Source organism: Dreissena polymorpha, chromosome 16 (assembly GCF_020536995.1).
Source record: "Dreissena polymorpha isolate Duluth1 chromosome 16, UMN_Dpol_1.0, whole genome shotgun sequence".
In the NCBI taxonomy this organism is placed as follows: domain Eukaryota; kingdom Metazoa; phylum Mollusca; class Bivalvia; order Myida; family Dreissenidae; genus Dreissena; species Dreissena polymorpha.
Genome location: NC_068370.1, coordinates 23,420,442 through 23,444,370, shown reverse-complemented (window position 1 = coordinate 23,444,370; position 23,929 = coordinate 23,420,442). Strand labels below are relative to the sequence as shown.

The following is a 23,929-nucleotide window of genomic DNA, read 5'->3' as shown; positions in this document are numbered from 1 at the left end:
AACCAAACAAAAATTAAAACAACGACAAATATATTATACTTTTTTTTATTTCATGAAGTTTACATATTCATATTTGCTGCACATAATACATACAGCATTCATGTACTTTTACTTGCATGTGCAATTAGTGAAGATGTCATTAGAAAATATTTCCTTTGAAATTTGTTAAGTTTAATATTTACGTTATCTCATTCATATATTGGTAAAACCGTTATGGTACGCTTTAATGATCTGGGTGACTTGTTCTCAAGATTATTATCAGCTTATCAACAATTGACCAGTCGCCAAATTATCGATCGCTCCGCCCACATAGTCACGTGGTCTAGTGATTAGAAAACTCCGACAAGCAGATCGCAATTATAGCGGATTACGTGAGGGAAATTCTATATCTGTAATGATGTATTATGCTCTTTTCTATAAAATAAATTATTAAAGCCGCACACTAAACTAAACTGCTTTGTAAAACGTTAATACAATTATAAAAACTTTATAGAGAAATGGCGTAATCAAAATAAATGAGTTAACGGCAGACTGACTATCAGAAACGTTTCTTATACATATTATATAGGGAGGTGATGAAAAATCCGTCGTAAAAATGAGCATTTATTTCATATTGATTTTGAACTTGTATTCAACCGTCTGACAGTGAACCTGGTGGCTATTCATATATAATTTTGAAAATATTTTTATTAAATTCAAATGACATATCCATATCATGATGGGTTTTTTGTTTATTAAAAATGTTTAGATCTTTGTTTTATTGGGTTATTTTTAAAAAGACACCGATTTTTTTTATTTGGATATAAATTAAATTTTGATTGTAACCATAATTTAATACAGGCCTAATTTCGTGGTTTCATTAACAGATAGTCTAATATGCATTTTATTACATTTATGTTTAATGCGAACCTGTTACATTTCACTATCAAAAAATGAAATGTTGGTATTACGGTGCTGTTCACGAACATTCGAATTGAATACATTTAGCATATTATGCATTTGCTTATTTATAACAAGATGGCCCTTATATGTTAATTGCAATTTTCACATTTCTCCAGTGACAATGTATGTTGTATTAGAAATGTTGTTGTTGTAATATAAGCCGTACATTTTACACTTGAAGTCGCTTTAAGCTGGCTAAGCCGCGTTGAAATCACCTTTTTGTTGTTTTTACTTTAGTTAAAACAATATTTAAGTTAACAATTTATAATGATTTCCCTTGTTTATGATCCACAGAAAATAAATATATAATTGGAAATCATTTAAGTAATTAAATAGTTTTCTTTTCTTGTGTACAGTACCTAACAATGCCTTAATGTTCCTTCATTCTGAGATCCACGCAACATACTGTTATTTATTAATCATCGACAATTACGCTGAGATTAATAAGCACGTGTGGCAATTATTATGTTGCCCAAACTGCTTAAAAATATTGTGCATCAAACGGTATAACACGTTTTATAGAACACACACCTGGTGTGGTTAAACTATTTATTGTGTTTGTTTTCTCATTACTCGTTCATATGTTCAAGAAAAAAAGATAAAATAATAACCTTTTATAAAGTATGTATAGCACCTACAATTTTGAATAATGATCGAACAGTAATGATCATGCATTTGATATAAAATCTGTGTAAACTCTTAAAAATTATGTTCATTCCATATGTACAACACGCTTTGTTTGTCGGACAAAATGGCGGCCAGATAAGCGTTGCTGAGGGGTGTGTGAAAAATCGATATCTGATTGGCTGATCGACAAAATGTGGGCGGAGTTGGCGACTGGTCAATTGACATGACGCCTTATCAGTGATCGCTCCGCCCACTTAATCACGTGGCTCAGCGGGAAGAAAACCTAGACAAGCTAACACCAAAATGGCTTCTTTGCCTATAGACTGCATATAGATTTACGCGATATTCCGGATGAGTTTATGGACTTGTTTAACACCATATTACACGTGTAAAGGGGTTGATGCCATTTAGTTATTCTGCAAATGCAAAAAATATACGATTAAAGAGAACATCAGCTATTTATAACGGGTAAATTGGTACATTAAACACGCTCTCAAACGCTTGCGCGCTTACCGAAATCGAACCCGTTATTATGTGTAATGGTGGTATTTGCAATAAATTAACACTTCACCGGTATTTACCCGTGTTATTAACAAAATTATTACCGAAACATTCCCTCCTACCCGTGTATTTGACACGAAATAGCGCTTTATAACTGGGTGAAATTTTACGCGCTTTCTGACGCCGGGTGGGTACCTCAATCCCACATGTTATTGCGTAAAAGTGATATTAATCATATCAAACATAGCTTATGGGACATTTATCAATCACCATAATTTAAAGCGCAAAAACAACACAGTCAGTTTGGGCATTGTCTGATAAAAAATAAGCGTTGTACGAAATGGAATACGGTCAGGCTATTATAAATTAATAAGGCTACCAATATTAGACGCTCGCGCAGGTACCGACTTCCCCAAAGTTACCGCATTTATTGGTTAACTAATATCAGTAATAATAACTCTTTTACAATAGCATTTATCGATACGTCTTTATTGAAATAATAACAAAATGGTTTTCACTTGGTTCTGACACACACAGAAACGCGATTTTTAACGGGGATTTCGTAAAGTTACACGAAATGGGTACCAAAATTCTCAATTATTTTACATGCACACGTGACATAATACATACTTAATAATGTTTAGTTATTGCTTATATGACATTTTAAGTTTGTGAAATAAATTATTGTTCTATAAAGGGGATCTCGATAATTCTTGAAGCTTCCACTCGCTCTTGTCAAGACCGCATTGCCGCGTTGGAAATGGTATAAATTTAATTCATCTAACTTATCTTTCTGGATACCAAATGTCAGAGTTGCATTAACCCTTTTTACACCATTTTTGCCATATTTCATTTCCGTTTTTTAATCCGAACAAAATAAACGAAACTCGTTTAAAAATGGTGACACCACATGACTGCAAATGTGTAGATACCGTTAATAAGATAATATATCACATGTCACCTTCAAATAACCTTTAAGTGCATTACTATCAGAGTAATAAAACACAGCATGAATTAGGCTTCATGCTGGGTTTCAGTTCTCGTAAAGTAATGCAGATGAACATGTCTATGATACGGTTAAGCGATATACCCAATGATTTTGGTGAACATTTTTTGCCGTATAGATGCTCTCTACGTCAACGAATTCAAGGAAGAAAATTTGCTAATGAGTCGTACATTGACTCTGTCCGAAATTTTAGGGGAAATAACGATGAAATCGACGTCAAATCCCGTATTTTCAGAAGTCAACGAAAGGGAGAGGATTCCCATACCGTGAATTTCTCGAAATAAATTCAATGTCACAAACTAATCTGTCAGGATATCGATTGTCCGAGTTACATAATCCCCATTGACACCGTTTAACCATTTTTAATCGTTTTTTTTTAAAGAGGAAAACCAAAGAAACTCGTTGGAATAAAAGTGAACCTAAACATGTAGCTTGTCTAGAAAATGGCGAACAGGTCGTTGCTAACGAGTGCGCCCGATTAATCGATCGCTGATTGGTGGATCAATTCTAGTGGGCGGAGCGATCACAGATAAGGCGTCATGTCAATTGACCAGTCGCCAAATTATCGATCGCTCCGCCCACATAGTCACGTGGTCTAGTGATTGGAAAACTCCGACAAGCAGATCGCAATTATAGCGGATTACGTTAGGGAAATTATATATTTGTAATGATGTATTATGCTCTTTTCTATAAAATAAATTATTAAAGCCGCACACTAACCTAAACTGCTTTGTAAAACGTTAATACACTCATAAAAACTTTAGAGAGAAATGGCGTAATCAAAATAAATGAGTTAACGGCAGACTGACTATCAGAAACGTTTCTTCTACATGTTATATAGGGAGGTGATGAAAAATCCGTTGTAAAAATGAGCATTTATTTCATTGATTTTGAACTTGTCTTCAACCGTCTGACAGTGAACCCGGTGGCTATTCATATATAATTTTGAAAATATTTTTATTAAATGCAAATGACATATCCATATCATGATGGGTTTTTTGTTTATTAAAAATGTTTAGATCTTTGTTTTATTGGGTTATTTTTAAAAAGACACCGATTTTTTTTATTTGGATATAAATTAAATTTTGATTGTAACCATAATTTAATACAGGCCTAATTTCGTGGTTTCATTAACAGATAGTCTAATATGCATTTTCTTTCATTTATGTTTAATGCGAACCTGTTACATTTCACTATCAAAAAATGAAATGTTGGTATATCGGTGCTTTTCACGAACATTCGAATTGAATACATTTAGCATATTATGCATTTGCTTATTTTTAACAAGATGGCCCTTATATGGTAATTGCAATTTTCACATTTCTCCCCTTATCAATATATGTTGTATTAGTCACGTAGTCATGTTGTTGTTGTATTATAAGCCGTACATTTTACACTTGAAGTCGCTTTAAGCTGGCTAAGCCGCGTTGAAATCACCTTTGTGTTGTTTTAACTTTAGTTAAAACAATATTTAAGTTAACAATTTATAATGATAACCCTTGTTTATGATCCACAGAAAATAAATATATAATTGGAAATCATTTAAGTAATTAAATATTTCTTTTCTTGTGTACAGTACCTAACAATGCCTTAATGTTCATTTATTCTGAGATCCACGCAACACACTGTAATTTATTAATCATCGACAATTACGCTGAGATTAATAAGCACGTGTGGCAATTATTATGTTGCCCAAACTGCTTAATAATATTGTGCATCAAACGGTATAACACGTTTTATAGAACACACACCTGGTGTGGTTAAACTATTTATTGTGTTTGTTTTCTCATTACTCGTTCATATGTTCAAGAAATAAAGATAAAATAATAACCTTTTATAAAGTATGTATAGCACCTACAATTTTGAATAATGATCAAACAGTAATGATCATGCATTTGATATAAAATCTGTGTAAACTCCTAAAAACTACGTCCATTCCATATGTACAACACGCTTTGTTTGTCGGACAAAATGGCGGCCAGATAAGCGTTGCTGAGGGGTGTGTGAAAAATCGATATCTGATTGGCTGATCGACAAAATGTGGGCGGAGTTGGCGACTGGTCAATTAGTTTAAAATAACATGCCAATTTCTTGTGTACTAGGAGCAATCGATAATCGATAATGCGCTAAATCAGGGACCTATACTTGTTTGTATAGGTCCCTGGCTAAATAGCTCCAGTAAGGACACTAAAGGTGCGTATAAATGATAACAATAGGGAGTATTAACAGTTGTTGTTTACTTTTTCCAGAAAAAAGATATATATATTATGATGCTTTTGTGGATAAAAATGTAATTCATTTTATAAATCTAACATTACTGATGTGTTTATCACCAATAAAGTAATGTCTTCTATTAAAATTGGATGTGCAATAAAACTTGGTTTTACAAAAAATTAATAATCTTATCATCTTTTTTCATCGAATCATAGCCAAACATATTTTAAATACTGATTCTTGTTAGCCAGTCACACCATTCAGTGTAATATGGTATATTGTCTGTCCATTATCATGTCCACAGTTTCCTTATTTGTTGATATCATCCGCAGATTCATAATGTCCGCAAATTTAAAAATTATTAATATATCCGCAAATCCCTTCTTTGTATATATCATCCGCTGTTTCCTTCTTTGTTCATATCATCCGCTCTCTCCGATAATCCTTCTTTGACTATATTATCTGCTCTTTAATATATACCCTATATCAAATATATCATCCGCAGATTCCTTCTTTGTATATATCAACATAGACATTGTCAAAAGCATCATCAAGTCCAATTACCAACATACAATATATTATTACAGGGTTTGGCTAATATAAAAACAATATCATTAACACATTTAAAGCTATAAGCAACACATATATGTAAATTATGTAGTTGCAATTAAAAATGATTGAAAACTATTTCAAGCATTAAATATGTGTTGGTTTTCCCTTTTAATTTTCCATAAATTTAATATTTTTTTAATAATAAAAAGATATGGACAATTTGGCAGTGTCAATGTAAAGTAAACAAATTGGCAACATCATAAAATAACCAAATCACAGACAACATTGAACACAGTAAAAACACCAAATAACATACATGGTAATGAAATTGAAATCACATAATGTAAAAAATAAATAAATAACTTAAATACAAGAATTAAAGAATAATAATTTTACCATTTAACTGCCTAGCAATTACAAAAACATCTCTCACACACAGTCTAATATAATGTATAAAGCATAGTATATTACATGTTTTTTGTATAATTGTTATTATAAAACACTAACTGATGTATGATTAAACAAGGATATCAGTAAAACTGATGGATGCTCCCCATTGATGCTTTGTCAATATATGGTTTAATCGTGTGGAAAAAAGTGTGACCTTGAGAAAATCTATTATTGGCCTCAGTGAACTTAATCTTGACCCCAGTGACCTCAAACCTCATCAAAAAGGTAGAGGTCCATGCAAGGTACCTACATCCCAAACATATAAGAGATCTATCAAATATTGAAGGCGCTATGAGAAACTGTAACCAAAGTGTGACCTTGAGAAAATCTATTATTAGCCTCAGTGACTTTTAACTTGACCCCAGTGACCTCAAACCTCATCAAAAGGTAGAGGTCTATGCAAGGTACCTACATGCCAAATATGTAAGAGATCGGTAAGATATTGAAGGCGCTATGAGAAACTGTAACAAAATTGTGATGGAAAAATCTATTTTTAGCGTCGGTGACCTTGACCCCAGTGACCTCAAACCTCATCAAAAGGTAGAGGTCCATGCAAGGTTCTTACATGCCAAATATGTAAGAGATCGGTAAAATATGGAAGGCGCTATGAGAAACTGTAACAAAATTGTGACAGAACAAGAGATGTGTTTGTCAGAAACACAATGCCCCCTATTGCGCCGCTTTGAAATAAAATTTCAATATATGATTTGGCAGGTTTAGAAATTATCTCCCTTTAAAAGCTGATTACTTCCCTTGGATGGTATTTTTTGACTTTTGACCTTGAAGGATGACCTTGACCGTTCACCACTCAAAATGTGCAGCTTCATGAGATAAACATGCATGCCAAATATCAAGTTGCTATTTTCAATATTGCAAACGTTATGGCAAATGTTAAAGTTTTCGGACGAACACACAGACAGACAGACGAACTGACAGTTCAACTGCTATATGCCACCCTACCGGGGGCATAACAACCTATTATTAGCCTCGGTGACCTTTACCTTGACCCCAGTGACCTCAAACCTCATCAAAAGATAGAGCTCCATGAAAGGTACCTACATGCCAAATATGTAAGAGATCGGTAAAATATTGAAGGTGGTATGAGAAACTGTAACAAAATTGTGACGGAAAAATCTATTATTAGCCTTAGTGACCTTGATCCCAGTGACATCAAACATCCTCAACAGGTAGAGGTCCATGCAGGGTACCTACATGCCAAATGTGTACGAGATCGGAAAAATAATGAAGGTGCTATGAGAAACTGTAACAAAATTGTGACGGAAAATCTATTATTAGCCTCAGTGACCTAGACCTTGACCCAAGTGACCTTAAACATCATCAAAAGGTAGAGGTCCATGCAGGGTACCTACATGCCAAATATGTAAAGATCGGTAAAATATTGAAGGCGCTATGAGAAACGGTAACAAAAGTGTGACAAAAGTAAGTAAGGAACCCCAAACTGGCAACTATATGCTCCCCATATATATATATATATATATATATATATATATATATATATATATATATATATATATATATGGGGAGCATAACAATTCTGGTTTTTACACAAATTACCCATATTAATGGTTTTTGCACTTTTATAAGAATGAAGGAGGTTTGTGGGTTCTATAAAAAGTTTATAAATGCTAACACCGGTTTGTCATTTCCTGTAAGAAAATGGTTCAGTTTGCCATAAAACACCTTAACATGGGAGAAAGGTTTATATTGAAATACACCAGCACCCCTTTTTTGCTGGCGCAAAAGGCTGTACATTCAGTAAGGATAGCTTTTTACTGTCGCATAATTATATAGCCAGGACAGAAATTTTACCTAACATACATACAAACTGGCACATCATTTTCAGCAGTAACAAATGGTGCTTAATAACAGCAGTTCTTTGGTGAATAAGCACGTATACCGAATTATGTACTGTATGGGATTAATACCCTGTATCAATAAAATATCTATTTGGTGCCTATCTATGTTAAATGTTTACTTAACAAGTAGCCAAAACAGTTTGAACAATATTACAAATATTAAAGTTTAAGCCTTATAAATGAAAATAGAACTTTTTTTAGATCAGTACAAGATAATTTTCTTTAAGTGCATTTGTGTATAATTACATGTTTGTTTAACAAACTGTCATTTCAATTGGAACAATGAGTTGAACTACTAAAGCTAAAAGTAAACAAAAGTTGTTAACTGTTGTTTAACAACCATAAGATTACAATACACCTTTGCATTTATTCTTTCTTGGGAATGGAAAATGCATTGATTTTGAAGTGCTTGCACATTTCTTTCACCTGAAAGAGACAAAATCAGATATTCAGCCTAAATATCTCAAAACTGTTAATGACAAGCAAATTCGTTGAATTTATATCCCCCGCCAATATGCTTCTGGACACAAAAGTGTTATATTTGACACTCAAACAAGCATTTTTTCAAGATACAAAGGGCCATAACTCCGTTATTAACAGATGGTGTACAATGTCATTTGGCGTGCATCATCCTCTTATCTATGTACATATACTCATACAAAGTTTAAATGAAATCCGCCAAAGCACTTCCAAGATATAGCTCCGGACAGACGGAAAGACAGACGGACATAAAAGACGGAGGAAAGAACGGACGGACAACGCCAAACAATATCCCTTCGCCTATTTCGAGGGATAACAAGAGCACCGCATAACGGGTGCCACGCTCGGCTGCAAAAGCTTATCAGAATTATTTTTTTTGAGGTCACAGTGACCTTGACCTTTGACCTAGTGACCCAAAATGGGTGTGGCGTGTAGAACTCATCAAGGTGCATCTACATATGAAGTTTCAAAGTTGTAGGTGGAAGCACTTTTATTTTAGAGGCAATGTTAAGGTTTTTGTTAAAGTTTTATATATGAGGTCACAGTGACCTTACCCTTTGACCTTGTAACACAAAAAAATGGGTGTGGCATGTAGAACTCATCAAGGTGCAACTACATATGAAGTTTCAAAGTTGTAGGTGGAAGCACTTTGATTTTAGAGCCTATGTTAAAGTTTGATAATACAGGTCACAGTGACCTTGACCTTTGACCTAGTGACTCAAAAATGGGTGTGGCGTGTAGAACTCACCAAGGTGCATCTACATATGAAGTTTCAAAGTTGTAGGTGGAAGCATTTTGATTTAAGAGCCAATGTTAAGGTTTTAGCACGACGCCTACGTCGGACGGCGGATGGCGGACAAACTGGCTATGACAATAGCTCGGGTTTTCTTCGAAAACAGCCTCTCTAAAAACAGATTCTCTTATGTTACAAACAATTTGATAATTCTTGCAAATGTTAATAAAGAGAAACCGTCAGAGACGCGTGATGCTCCCCAAAGTTGTTTTTTGTCACAATATTGCACTATATATTCAGATAAAAGGAAACGTCTTGAGGGCACAGAAGTTTGGGGGGACAAACATTTTTTTATACAAAATTTCAAAGGGCTATAACTCTGTGAAAAATCATCCGACCAGAACCCGCTGATAATATGCACATCTCCTCTTGGTAGTGAAGCTTCCCACGAAGTTTCATTGAATTCCGGTCATTAGTTGCTGAGAAATAGCCCGGACAAAAATTGTGCACGGACACACGGAAACACGGACGCACGGACAGACGAAGCGGCGACTTTATGCTCCCCCCTTACAATTTTTTTAGGGAGCATAAAAATGTACTGATCGCAGATTTTTTGTTCAATCCAAGCCTGTGTGTGAAAGATAAAGATTTCCTATGAGATTTTAACCCAAGTGGCATTGATTTGCACAAACTTACTAGAGGACCGCTAGATGATGTTACACACCGAATAGAAACTCCTGACCCTTGTGGATTCAGAGAAGAAATTTTGATATGTTTTAATTTTGTAAATCTATTTTAGCTCTATGGAGAAAGGGGTGTTGTTTTCAATTGTATTAAGTCATATCACAGAAGTCAGTTTACCAACCCACATCTTTCCAGGGATGGCTGGGTGTCTAGTACTCAGTGAACATACATATGCCAGTAATTGACAACTGCGCTACTTGAATCAGAGGTAGGGTGTGTGTGTGTGAGGGGGGGGGGGGGGGGAGGTAATTGCTGTTGAAAGAATTGCATGACCATTCCCCACACAACTTATATTGCTGGGTCAGGGATCTAACCTACAATCCTCAGATTCGTAGTCCAGCTTTCTAATAACTGAGCTCGCCAGAAGGGTTAACAAGAGTGCCAAACTGTCACAAAATACGCCCGTTTGAAGGTTTTGGACAACTTGATAATTTTACCATGACCCATATTTGAACTTGACCTACATATCATCTACACACAACTTCTGACCAAATTTGGTGAAGATCAGATGAAAACTCATTCAATTAGAGAGCGGACACCATGATTAATGCTTGAAATGCACTCAGTGACCTCATGACCTAGTTTTTGACCCGGCATGACTTATATTTGAGTTTGACCTAGATATTGTCTAGACACAACTTCTACCAGATTTGGTGAAGATCAAATGAAAACTACTTCAATTAGAGAGCGGACACCATGCTAAATGCTAAAAATGCACTAAATATTCCTGTAACCAAGTTTTTTGCCCAGCATGACCCATTTTCGAACTTGACCTAGATATTTTCTAGATACACCTTCTGGTCAAGTTTGGTGATTATCGGATGAAAACTATTTCTATTAGAGAGCGGACACCTTGCTAAATGCTTGATATGCACTCAGTGACCCAGTGACCTAGTGTTTTTTTTAGCATGACCCATATTCGAACTTGACCTAGATATTGTCCAGATACAACTTCTGACCAAGTTTGGTGAAGAACGGATGAAAACTACTTTAATTAGAATGCGGAAACCATGCTTAATGCTTGAAATGCACTAAGTGACCATGTGACCTAGTTTTTGACCCGGCATGACCCATATTCGAACTTGACCTAGATATTGTCTAGATAAAACTTCTGACCAAGTTTGGTGAAGATCGGATAAAAACTATTTGAATTAGAGAGCGGAAACTGCTGTGGACACTGCCCGCCCCCTGCCGCCAAGGTGAAACTATAATACTTCCCGTTTCTTTTAAAACGGGCGTATAAAAATGGCTTTGAAAAAAGAAATGTACGAGCCTGAAATCTAATTTTTACAAACACTCAACTGGCACACATAGTTTTCGTCAACTTTCAACCACCCTGAATGCCCCTCATACTCACCACACTGACTCCAAAATGAATATGCGAGCCTAGGGCAAAGATGCAGTAGCCGGTTAGAATGTAGAACTCAAAAACTCCCAGGTTCAGGAAGCACAGGATAATCACAATGGAGAAAAGGGGCACCAGCAGCCAGTTGACTAGCTCACACCTGGTATTGCTCATCTGGGCTATGATCAGCCGACACTGAAAGATGTGGCCAAAAACCAAGATCACACAAAAAATGTTTACCGCGTGTGCAGAAGCAATGTTTATGATTAAATTGAAGTGCATGTGCAACATCAAGCTAATACTTGTATATACTATGTTCATATACTATAACTTAAAAATTAAAACTAAAAAAATAAATTAAATTATGATTGAAATAAGCAATTTTAGCAACTTATTCTAACAAAAAACATTTTAAAATTATAACCAGGGACTTACAGCAATATTTGAAAATACTGTTCCAGTCACGGTGAAAAATATTCTTGGATGTTGCTCAAGTATGTTGTAGGAGGAGTAATTTGCCCAAGTAAGCATTAGTGCAAATAGCAGCAGGGTAGAAACCAGCGGACGAACAGATTCATGCAAACTCAGCATTTTCCCAGTTTTATTTGTGTAGCCCCTGTAAGAAGCACACTTATAAACATATCAATTATGTAGCTCCATTAATTTTATTTGCATGTAATAATAATGCACTTCTTGTGGGAATAACTTATCTGATGCAAAATAATTCACTAGATTGTTGTCAGAAATGTGACTAACACTCAAGCACAACTTTGTCAGCTATGTTCAAGGGCAAATAATTCAGGAATGTGTGAATCAGTGAGCATGAAAAATGTGTCTAGCATACATATTATGGTGATGACATATTTAACTAGAAATGCTGCGGCAGAGGCTGACGCGTATCCCCACGCCGCATGTTTGACCCAGGGGCGCCCCAGGGTTGGTAATGGGGCCATGCATAGTTGAGATTGACCGTATTGTCATAAGAGAAGTTCAGTATCAATTAGAAGTGAATTGGTGTAGAAATGAAGAAAATTATAGTAAAACGCAATTTTGGATGGGCATGGCCTATGTGGGCGGGGTGCCCCAGGGTTGGTAATGGGGCCATACATAGTTGAGATTGACAGTATTGTCATAAGAGAGGTTCAGTATCAATTTGAAGTAAATCGGTGTAAAAATAAAGAAATTATAGTAAAAGGCAATTTTGGGTGGGCGTGGCCTATGTGGGCGGGGCGCCCCATGGTTGGTAATAGGGCCATGCATAGTTGAGATTGACTTTATTGTCATAAAAGAGGTTCAGTATCAATTTGAAGTGAATTGGTGTAGAGATGAAGAAAATATAGTAAACGGCAATTTTGGGTGGACGTGGCCTATGTGGGTGGTGCGCCCCAGGGTTGGTAATGGAGCCATGCATAGTTGAGATTAATCGTATGGTCATAAGAGAGGTTCAGTATCAATTTGAAGTGAATCGGTGTAGAAATGAAGAAATTATATTAAAAGGCAATTTTGGGTGGGCGTGGCCTATGTGGGCGGGGTGCCCCAGGGTTGGTTATGGGGCAATGCTTAGCTGAGATTGACCGTATTGTCATAAGAAAGGTTCAGTATCAATTTGAAGTGAATCGGTGTAGAAATGAAGAAATTATAGTAAAATAACCTAAAACTAGAAATGGCTTGGCAGAAGCCGATGCGTATCCCCACGCCGCATGTTTGACCCAGGGGCGCCCCAGATTTGTTAACGGGCCCATGCATAGTTGAGATTGACCGTATTGTCATAAGAGAAGTTCAGTATCAATTAGAAGTGAATCAGTGTAGAAATGAAGAAGTAAAGTAAAAGGATATGTTGGGTGGGTGTGGCCTATGTGGGCGGGGCGCCCCAGGGTTGGTAATGGGGCCATGCATAGTTGAGATTGACTGTATTGTCATAAGAATAGTTCAGTATCAATTAGAAGTGAATCGGTGTAGAAATGAAGAAATTATAGCAAAAGGCAATTTTGGGTGGGTGTGGCCTATTTGGGCGGGGCGCCCCAGGGTTGGTAATGGGGCCATGCATAGTCGAGATTGACCGTATTGTCTAAGAGAAGTTCAGTATCAATTAGAAGTGAATCAGTGTAGAAATGAAGAAGTTATAGTAAACGGCAATTTGAGGTGGGTGTGGCCAATGTGGGTGGGGCGCCTCAGGGTTGATATTGGGGCCATGCATAAGTGAGACTGACCGTATTGTCATGCATAGTTGAGATTGACCGTATTGTCATAAGAGAATTTCAGTATAAATTTGAAGTGAATCGGTGTAGAAATGAAGAAATTATAGTAAAAGGAAATTTTGAGTGGGTGTGGTCTATGTGGGCAGGGCGCCCCAGGGTTGGTAATGGGGCCATGCATAGTTGAGATTGACCGTATTGTCATAAGAGAGGTTCAGTATCAATTTGAAGTACATGTAAATCGGTGCAGAAATGAAGAAGTTAATGTAAAATAACATAAAACAAGAGCACCGCCTTGCGGGTGCCGACCGCTCATCTATTTTCTTTTTAAAGGTGAAGGGACTCTCATTTTCAATCACAAAGGAGGGAGGGGTGGAGTGAAGAGGGGTGTATAGTGTGGGGGTGTGGACATTTATTACATTATCTTCCAAGAATGTGGAAAAAAAATGCAAAAAAAAAATTCGGGGGGGGGGGGGGGGGATTCTTGGGTGCGATGGTTGGACGGTATTTCAAACATAAAATAATAAAAATAAATATTTGTGTTTTTTAACCGTTTCCAAAAAATAAAAAATTGGGAGTGGGGGTGGGTGGGGGGTATAGTGTGAGGGTGTGGTGGTCATTTGTGAGATGATCTTAGACACCAAAAAAAATCGGGGAGGGGGGGATTCGGGGGGGGGGGGGTGGGGGATGGGATTCTTGGGTGCGATGGATGGACGGTATTTCAAACATAAAATAATAAAAATAAATATTTGTGTTTTTTAACCGTTTAAAAAAAATTGGGGGGGGGTGGGGTCGGGGGGAGTATAGTGTAAGGGTGTGGTGGTCATTTGCGAGATGATCTTAAAAAAAATTAGGGGGGGAATTCGGGGGGGGGGAGGGAGGGCACGGGGGATGGTTTGGGTGGAGTCTATTGTGGTATGTCAGGTAAGAGTAGTTTTGTCAAAGTATCAATCAAATCTAATCATAAATAAAGAAGTTATGGCAATTTTAGCAACATTTAATAATTTGACCTTGAGAGTCAAGGTCATTCAAAGGTCAAGGTAAAATTCAACTTGCCAGGTACAGTAACCTCATGATAGCATGAAAGTATTTGAAGTTTGAAAGCAATAGCCTTGATACTTTAGAAGTAAAGTGGATCGAAACACATAATTTAACCATATATTCAAAAAAGGGGCCATAATACGTAAAAATGACAACCAGAGTTATGCAACTTGTCCTTTTACTGTACCCTTATGATAGTTTGCGAGTGTTCCAAGTATGAAAGCAATATCTATGATACTTTAGGGGTAAAGTGGACCAAAACACAAAACTTAACCAAATTTTCAATTTTCTAAGTATAAAGGGCCCATAATTCAGTCCAAATGCCAGTCAGAGTTACATAACTTTGCCTGCACAGTCCCCTTATGATAGTTAGTAAGTGTTGCAAGTATGAAAGCAATAGCTTTGATACTTAAGGAATAAAATGGACCTAAACACAAAACTTAACCAAAATTTTCAATTTTCTAAGTATAAAAAGGGCACATAATTCTGTCAAAATGCACGCCAGAGTTATCTAACTTTGCCTGCCCAGTCCCCTCATGATAGTAAGTAAGTGTACCAAGTTTGAATGCAATAGCACTAATACTTTCTGAGAAAAGTGGACCTAAACGCAAAACTTAACCGGACGCCGACGCCGACGCAGACGCAGATGCCAAGGTGATGACAATAGCTCAAACTTTTTTTAACAAAAAATAGATGAGCTAAAAATGAGTGAAAATCTCTGAACCGGCCCGCCCCAACCCCCATAACTTTTGACCCAGGGGTCAGATCAAAATTCCAAATAGTGCAGGGTCGCACATATGCTCATAGCTACCATGTGTGCAAGTTTCAAGGTTCTAGTGCTTATAGTATAGGAGGAGATAGTGGCCAGGACGGACAGACAGACGGACGGACAGCGGAGATAACCACAATATCCCCACGCTTTTCAAAAAGCGTGGAAATAAAAATGAGTGAAAATTTATGACCCGGCCCAGCCCCAACCCCCATAACTGTTGACCCAGGGGTCAGATCAAAATTCCAAATAGTGCAGGGTTGCACATATGCTCATAGCTACCATGTGTGTAAGTTTCAAGGTTCTAGTGCTTATAGTGTAGGAGGAGATAGTGGCCAGGACGGACAGACGGACGGCGGAGATAACCACACTATCCCCACGCTTTTCAAAACGCGTGGGGATAATGATTCAAATTAAGAAACAAGAAAGCTCTACAAACCTATGTGGACCAACCAATAGACTGACAAACCAACATATTGACTCAAATATACCTCCAAGTATCAACATATTTACTCGAATATACCTTTAATTGCACATGATTTCATTATTCAATGAATTTACTGTATATCATTTGAAAAAGAAGCGTAAACAAACAGAAAGAAACTGGATTCATTTTTTTTGCAACTGGTAAAATATATAAAGATACATTAAGAGGAAACATTCAAAAACTTTACATTACAAATTATAATTCATTTTAAACAATACTATTGTCAAGCAATATGGTCCCCTACTGGTGATTTCCATTTTCAGCAATATTTCTAGTCTATTTGTTGCCCTAGCAACCAGAATTCTTGATGTAGAAAAAAAAAGAAATGACGTGCATAATATCCATATTGCCATCTATCCAGGTTTCAAGATTCATGAAAAAATATGAAGAACTTTTAAAGTTATCGCAGGATCCAGAAAAGTGTGACAGACTCACAGACACACAAAGCACAAAATATTTAAGTCCCCTCCGGTTTCACCGGTTGGCGACAATTATGATACATGTTGACTATTTTCTAGAAAGTACAGGAATAGTTGGCAAAGATTATTTCATATCGTCATGTTTATTAACATATTATTTTCAAAATTTAATTGGAAAATTAGAGTTATGAAGTATAACAAACAGACCTATACTTACAAATATATATTCCACAAGGAAATTGGAATGGACACAGCAAAGCCAACTGAAAAGATCCAACAAAAACCATTATTGTACACTCCAAAATCACACTTAGGCAATTCAATGAGACTGACAATTGCAGCTTTATAGGTGTAAAGACAGGAACTTGATTTTAAAACACTGCATTATAGGGCTGCAACGGGTACCCGAAATATCCGATGATATCGGATCCAACTTCAGATTCGCGGGTATGGATCCACCCCTGAACATTTTGGTTCCGGATATTTATTTTCACAGTTGTATGTAAACTAGCGCTGTTTTCAAAAGTATTGTTTTTATACAGACTGGTTCTGTTAAAAAAGATTAATCATTCGTGTAATAGTGGATACTTATTGACGAGTGACAGTCAAATAGCAAATCATTCGAGATCCTTTATTGTCATTAGACATTTCGTTATGAGCCCCGAGTGCAAAACTAATTCGAAATCATGGAGGATCTACACATTACAAATGCAATTCCTAATGGCATTAAGTAAGTTTTCAATCCTTATTGTCTTTTAGAGTTGTATTAAAAACAACGGTAGTGGATCCAGTGCGGCTTTAAGTTGATTCAGGTAAATTTTGTATAATTTCGCGACCTGTCAAATTGTGTTCTAGTCCATATAAACGGACTCCCAGAACCTTTGAGAATTTTTGTTATGGCGGTTCTGGGAGTCCATATGCACTCCTTTATACACATGGGTGCAGTTCAGCGCGCGGAATCCGTGCGCTTCACTAAACAGAGTTACAGACTTCGTTCTAGACAAATTGAGGAAAATAATGAATAAACTTCATAACCATGTTAAATTTACCTGAATGGAAACCTACAGAATGTTATCCTTTGCATGCATCCGATAAAAACACGACAATGTTTCAACACACTTTTCTCACTGACATTGTTATGTTTAAATTTGAAACAGTGTATTCTGTAACGAATACCACATCTTTATCGACTTGTTGGCTCCAACACATAACGTGACGTACAAAATATTGGTGTAATGCGACCTGACCTATATTGGGTAAATTTTCCAATATGGCGGATACAGCGTACAAAACAAAACCTTAGTCAATACAAATCAATTATTTCTTGCTTTAATGGTACCATTTGGATGAGTTTGTGGTTTAGATAGGTAAATTTAAATAAGCTCTTGCAGTTTCAGTGTTAATTAACCTTTGAACTGTTGATAACATTTTGCACCCATGGACAAGAGAGAGCACATTGCAACTCTCAGCCTAAGCTGAGAGTTGAATTATTACAACTAATTGTGTTCCTGCATAATGTATTGTCTAGAAAGCATATTTTGTCACATACTAAGTTTAAATGCTATCTTGTGATGCAAGGTACCTCAGTACCCAGTGAGAGAATCTTCTCCACAGCAGGAGACCCTGTCAGTGCTCATAGGGCTTGCCTGGACCCGGGCAATGTTGATATGTTAACTTTTGTGAAAACAAACATCAAACTTATGAACAGTGAAAAGTGTATTTTAACGAGCATACTATTAAGTGAATAAGTGTTAAGGTTTCGTTTTATTTGGACATCGCGACAATGTTACACGAGAAATGTGTTATGTTTTTTGTTAATAAATGTTTAATGTTTTTTAGTCAAATTATACTTCTAAAACAATGATTACTTTAATTTAGACAGAAAATTCTAATTTTCTCTTATCTGAGGGATCCGGATCCGAAAAACTGCAAGAAACCATATTTGGATTCGGATTTGGATCTTAACAAATTTTTTGGATTCGTTGCAGCCCTACTGCATTACAGGTGCACTTTGCCATGTTATATACCAAATAGTACACTGTCATTTCCAAGCAAAAAGCTTTGAACATATATTGTGAAATATAAATATAAATCATTAGGCTGTGGCCAGTTTTGACTCAGACTTTAGGTACATGTACATAATTTTAGCTTATTTTGTGGAGGACCCTGATGATATTATAAATATGAAATACTAAACCTCTGGACCTAGTGGCTTCTAGAAAAGAACTTTTACACTTATTGTACTAAACATGTTTATATTATTAACCTTCTGACTACAATCAGCATAGCTATTACCCTAAATATAATTTGAATAAACTTAGTGAATTACTAGTACACAAAATTGCATACCTAATAAAACATCTGTGGATATTGTGTTGACAAGTGATGATGCTAATTGAAGGTAAATACACATATTATATAGGGGCATAACTTTTGTAATGTTCAATCTTGGATGATAAGAATGGCACAATAAGTACTTCATTTCATGTTATACAATTCTTGCAAGCATGAATGTTATAAGTTGAAAAGTGAAGAAGCACTTCTTTACAACATTTCAGTCTACAAACAGATAGACAGATGTCCATTGGCCTTTCAACCTTTCAAGTACCCACCCCCAACCCACCCTTTTATTATGCACTGGGGGTATACATTAACAAAAATAAAACAAAACGATGTTCAATAGAGATTAAAAGATTTCTACATGTTCTGTTCTGTTAAACTGAATAGTATGACAAATATACATGTAGGTAAATGTTGCTCTTATCTTCTGTATGTCTAAATAAACGAAAGAATATGATTGCCTGCGTATCAAAATCCTATTACACAATTAAGGATCATCAGCTTATCAAACCAATTGGACTTTCCTAAAACTTACCATACATGGTGATGGCAAAAATATATGCAGTGGTGAATCCAAACAGAGAGAACTTCCAAAATTCATATCCATACATGAATGTAATAAGGTAGACACATGTCATCGCCTGAAAATCGAGACAGAATGTATGCATCCTATGGTTTACAGTCGGGCCGTTACTTAATCGACCATGAATAAATATTATACCTTTAGCTTTGGTCAAATTATTGAAAATATCAACAATTTAATATTTTGCCCACTAAACAGAGTGAACATAATTTTACTGTTTCCAAATACCAATCAAATATCTGTCTTTAAACCAACTAAAAATGAAATGACTCAAAACTCTAAAATTAACCATAAAGTTGGGACTGTCTTTTGTCTGTTGCCACAATGTTAAATTGCACAACATTTTAATATTGATGAAGGCAACTAACTGGAATCAGGACATATAACACAATATTTCCTGATTGTCTCAACAAAGTGGTAAAAAGTGGAAATGCATACTTAGCATTAATATAGTGACTGATGTAGACAACTACCGTTATAAAAGTGTCACAGACACTGATGATTGCAAGAAACACCTTTGGCCAGAGACAAAATTAACAAGAGATTGCCAAGCAATATGGTCCCCTACCGGTTAAACTCCACCATTTGTCAGTAAAAAAATAAAATTATTTGTTGCCATAGCAACCAGAATTTTTGACGTAGGAACAAAATGAAATGACGTGCATAATCTCCATATTGCCATCTATCCATGTCTCAAGTTTCATGAAAAAATATGAATAACTTTTTAAGTTATCGCAGGATCCAGAAAAGTGTGACGGACTGACTGACTGACAGACAGACGGAGTGTAAACCATAAGTCCCCTCCGGTTTCACCGGTAGGGGACAATAAACAATATATACTACAGTAGATAAAACAAGGGACAAAATTGTCACAAAACCAGGTTTTCATTGTGAAAAAAAATCTGATAAAGGGAGACAACTCAAACTGAACTTTTTAAATGAACAAACAAAATTAACACCCTTTGTAAGTTTGTTTTAAAATAAATCTATTTTTAGTCGTGGCGACCTTGACATTGGAGATATTGACGTGATTCTTTTGTGCAACACACCGTCCCATGATGGTGAACAAATGTGCCAAATGATTTTAAAATATCATAATGAATGACATAGTTATAGCCCAGACAAGCTCATTTATGGCTATTTTTTACCTTTGAACTCAAAGTGTGACCTTGACCTTGGAGATATCGACGTAATTATTTCGCGCGACACACCGTCCAATGATGGTGAACAAATGTGCCAAATGATTTTAAAATCTGACAATGAACGACATAGTTATGGCTCGGACAAGCTCATTTATGGCCATTTTTGACCTTTGAACTCAAAGTGTGACCTTGACCTTGGAGATATAGACGTAATTATTTCGCGCGACACACCGTCCAATGATGGTGAACAAATGTGCCAAATGATTTTAAAATCTGACAATGAACAACATAGTTATGGCCCGGACAAGCTTGTTCCGCCAGCCCGCCAGCCAGCCAGCCAGCCCGCATTCGCCAATCTAATTACCAGTTTTTTCCTTCGGAAAACCTGGTTAAAAAAACAACCATAATTATCCCAAAATAGGTCGAAGCCAAAATTCCATTCTTTTATGTCTGTAAAAACTCGTTGACATGCGATTTTGTATGTTAGCATGATAAGACTTTCTTAAAGTATTGTTGAAATTTCACAACAATGTTTTACAGAGTGAGAACACTTTCTGAACCCTTTACCACTTATATATGTAATTTGAAGCATTTGTAGTCCTTAAGAAAGTTACATTAAATTAAATACCGTTCTTACTAAGTTAAAGTTTTAAAGGCTTTATTTCCAACCCTTAGTTATGCTGAGCAGCAAACATAATAAAACCTGAACAGACGGCGAGTTATTTGCAGGCTGTTCTGGTTTTATGCTAGTTGCAAAAGCCATTTTCACCTTGCTTCTTATGGGTGAAAGGGTAAAATTTAACAAGACTATTGCCAAGCAATATATTTCCACTACAAGCTCCACCATTGTCAGAAATATATTTTGAAAAAATTTATTTGTTGCCATAGCAACCCGAATTTTTGGCGTAGGAACAAAATGAAATGACATGCATAATGTCCATATTGCCATCTATCCATATTTCAAGTTTCTTGAAAAAAAGACTTTTTAAAGTTATCGCAGGATCCAGAAAAGTGTGACAGTCTCACAGACTGTTGGACACACAGAGCGCAAACCTTAAGTCCCCTCCGGTGAAACCGGTAGGGGACAATAAACAAGATGTTTGCTGAGCAAAGGGACAAAATAACCCCTCTTGGTCTCATTATTGCACAGCAGATACCACTGTCATCGCTCTGAATTAAAACATATTCATTCACTCAATGTTTACTATTTCTCCTGAAACAGAAATAATGCTTGCATTAGGATAGAGGTTGAGATACATTTAGCTCATAAAAGCCTTTTCTATATGCAATTACTCATAAAATTTCACACAAAAAACATAGCCTCTAGACTCACAATTTGGGAGAAGTCGTATCCCCAAGGGAGGAACAGGATTCCAGTGTTGTACTTCTCCCAGTGGGATGCCATAAAACAGAAGTTCACTCCTAGCAGGATCAGGTACACGTTATACACGCCGACTCCGTGCTCACCCCGTCCAAACACTGAGTACATTGCAACAGGAAGGAAGAATGAAGCCCAACTATCCAGTCCATGGTCAAATAGCTCGCCAAGCGGTGAACTGGTTCCTGTCCGTCTAGCTTGCTTCCCGTCAATTCCATCTGTAAATCATTTCATACTGCAGTAAATGACATCACAAATTTGTGTGTGAATTGTTTTTATCCCCACGCTTTTTGAAAAGCGTGCGGATATTGTGGTTATCTCCGCCGTCCGTCTGTCTGTCCGTCCTGGCCACTATCTCCTCCTACACTATAAGCACTAGAACCTTGAATCTAACACACATGGTAGCTATGAGCATATGTGCGACCCTGCACTATTTGGAATTTTGATCTGAACCCTGGGTCAAAAGTAATGGGGGTTGGGGCGGGGCCGGGTCAGAGATTTTCACTCATTTTTTATGTTATTTTACATTTACTTCTTCATTTCTACACCGATTTACTTCAAATTGATACTCAACCTCTCTTATGACAATACGGTCAATCTCAACTATGCATGGCCCCATTACCAAACCTGGGACCCGACCACATAGACCACACCCACCCAAAATTGCCTTTTACTCTAATTTCTTGAATTCTACACCGATTCACTTCAAATTGATACTGAAATTCTCTTATGACAATACGGTCAATCTCAACTATGCATGACAATACAGTCAATCTCAACTATGCATAGCCCCATACCAACCCTGAGGCACCCCACCCACATAGGCCACTGAACTTCTCTTATGACATTACGGTAAAATCTCAACTATGCATGGTCCAATTACCAACCCTGGGGCGCCCCTGGGTCAAACATGCGGCGTGGTGATACGCGTCGGCCTCTGCCGCGCCAATTCTAGTTTTAATATCTCATTTGATCAACTTCAGTGATGCTACTTTGCACTGAAATATGTTCATATATGTATTTTTTACTACAAACTATTCACAAATTGTTAAGTTGTACTAGTTTGTTTATATGGAGCTTTTATCACAAGACTTAAGCAAACTGTCATTGCAAATATAACTAAAATGATTAATTTAATTAAATATTAAGTTCAAAAAATTTCTAACACTAGCATTACAAGTTACTATCTGGAAGAATTACACAAAGAAAATTGAATTTGTTTAATTCAAGACTGAGGTATTTATTATTGCATAAAATAACAAGTTCAACAAGACAAAAGTGTAGATAATTAATTTTCTACATGCTTATGTCAACAAAACACACTACACTGTAACTCCAATATATCACGGTCCGTTTTATCGCATTGTCCAAGATATCGCAAATCGGCTATGGCTCCCAAAAATCTGACGAACATTTTTGCTGAGAAAAAAACAATTCTACCTAGTATTTCACCCTTTGTTTCACCCACTTGAATTTTCTGCATTATCCGACATTCATAAATCCAGTTTTGTCCAGATTATTTGCTTTCATTGTACATCACTTTAACACCTGTGTACTTACATTGGTATATGTTTTGTGTTATACCAATGTATAACATATGGATATAACACATAATGCAATAAGGTAGGTAAATAGAAGGGCTGCAACGGATATCCTTAATATCCGAGATTCGCGGATCTAAAATGGGATTCGCATATCTAATTGTGATTGGTAAAATCGGTTTCGAATCCGAATCTTTTTTGAGTTTAACCTTTCCTTTGCGGTAATTGTTTCTTTCCCCCTAATGCTTTTCGTTAATTTTTTTCTGTCTGTTTGCAAGGCTGACTGGTACGTAGTTTGTCACGATTATCGCTACTTTTTCGACAAAAACATGGTACTACACAGTCTACTTTTGTTTTCGATGGTGCAAAATGGCGCAGAAGAAAATTCATGATGCACCTTAACAATTAAAATCCTCAGTGGGGAAGCATTTCAGGTTTTATCAGCATACTAATTCTGGCTTATAAGTGGTCGTTATGAAGTATTTTATTGATACTTATTGCAGATTGCGTGTGATGCGTTTATTGCTTGTTAAAGTACAGCGTTATTCATATTATATCCGACT

General features: G+C 36.4%; 1 protein-coding gene and 1 long non-coding RNA gene across 2 annotated transcripts in view; both read right to left on the bottom strand.

The window, feature by feature from the left end:
* Positions 1–31: 31 nt before the first annotated feature.
* LOC127862655 (uncharacterized) lies at positions 32–4,032 on the bottom strand. Its single transcript, XR_008040722.1, has 2 exons — positions 3,999–4,032; positions 32–651 (listed from the first exon to the last, which is right to left on the bottom strand). It is a non-coding gene; the product is annotated as an uncharacterized LOC127862655 (long non-coding RNA).
* Positions 4,033–5,296: 1,264 nt separating this feature from the next.
* The window catches only part of LOC127861978 (ethanolaminephosphotransferase 1-like), a 30,620-nt gene continuing 11,987 nt past the window's right edge, over positions 5,297–23,929 (bottom strand). The window contains exons 4-9 of the mRNA XM_052400799.1: positions 21,781–22,043; positions 19,258–19,363; positions 16,600–16,645; positions 11,907–12,087; positions 11,484–11,666; positions 5,297–8,595 (exon numbers count right to left, since the gene is read on the bottom strand). Of these exons, the coding sequence (XP_052256759.1) occupies positions 8,536–8,595; positions 11,484–11,666; positions 11,907–12,087; positions 16,600–16,645; positions 19,258–19,363; positions 21,781–22,043 (839 nt within the window). The 3' untranslated portion in view covers positions 5,297–8,535. The remainder of the gene's footprint in view (positions 8,596–11,483; positions 11,667–11,906; positions 12,088–16,599; positions 16,646–19,257; positions 19,364–21,780; positions 22,044–23,929) is intronic.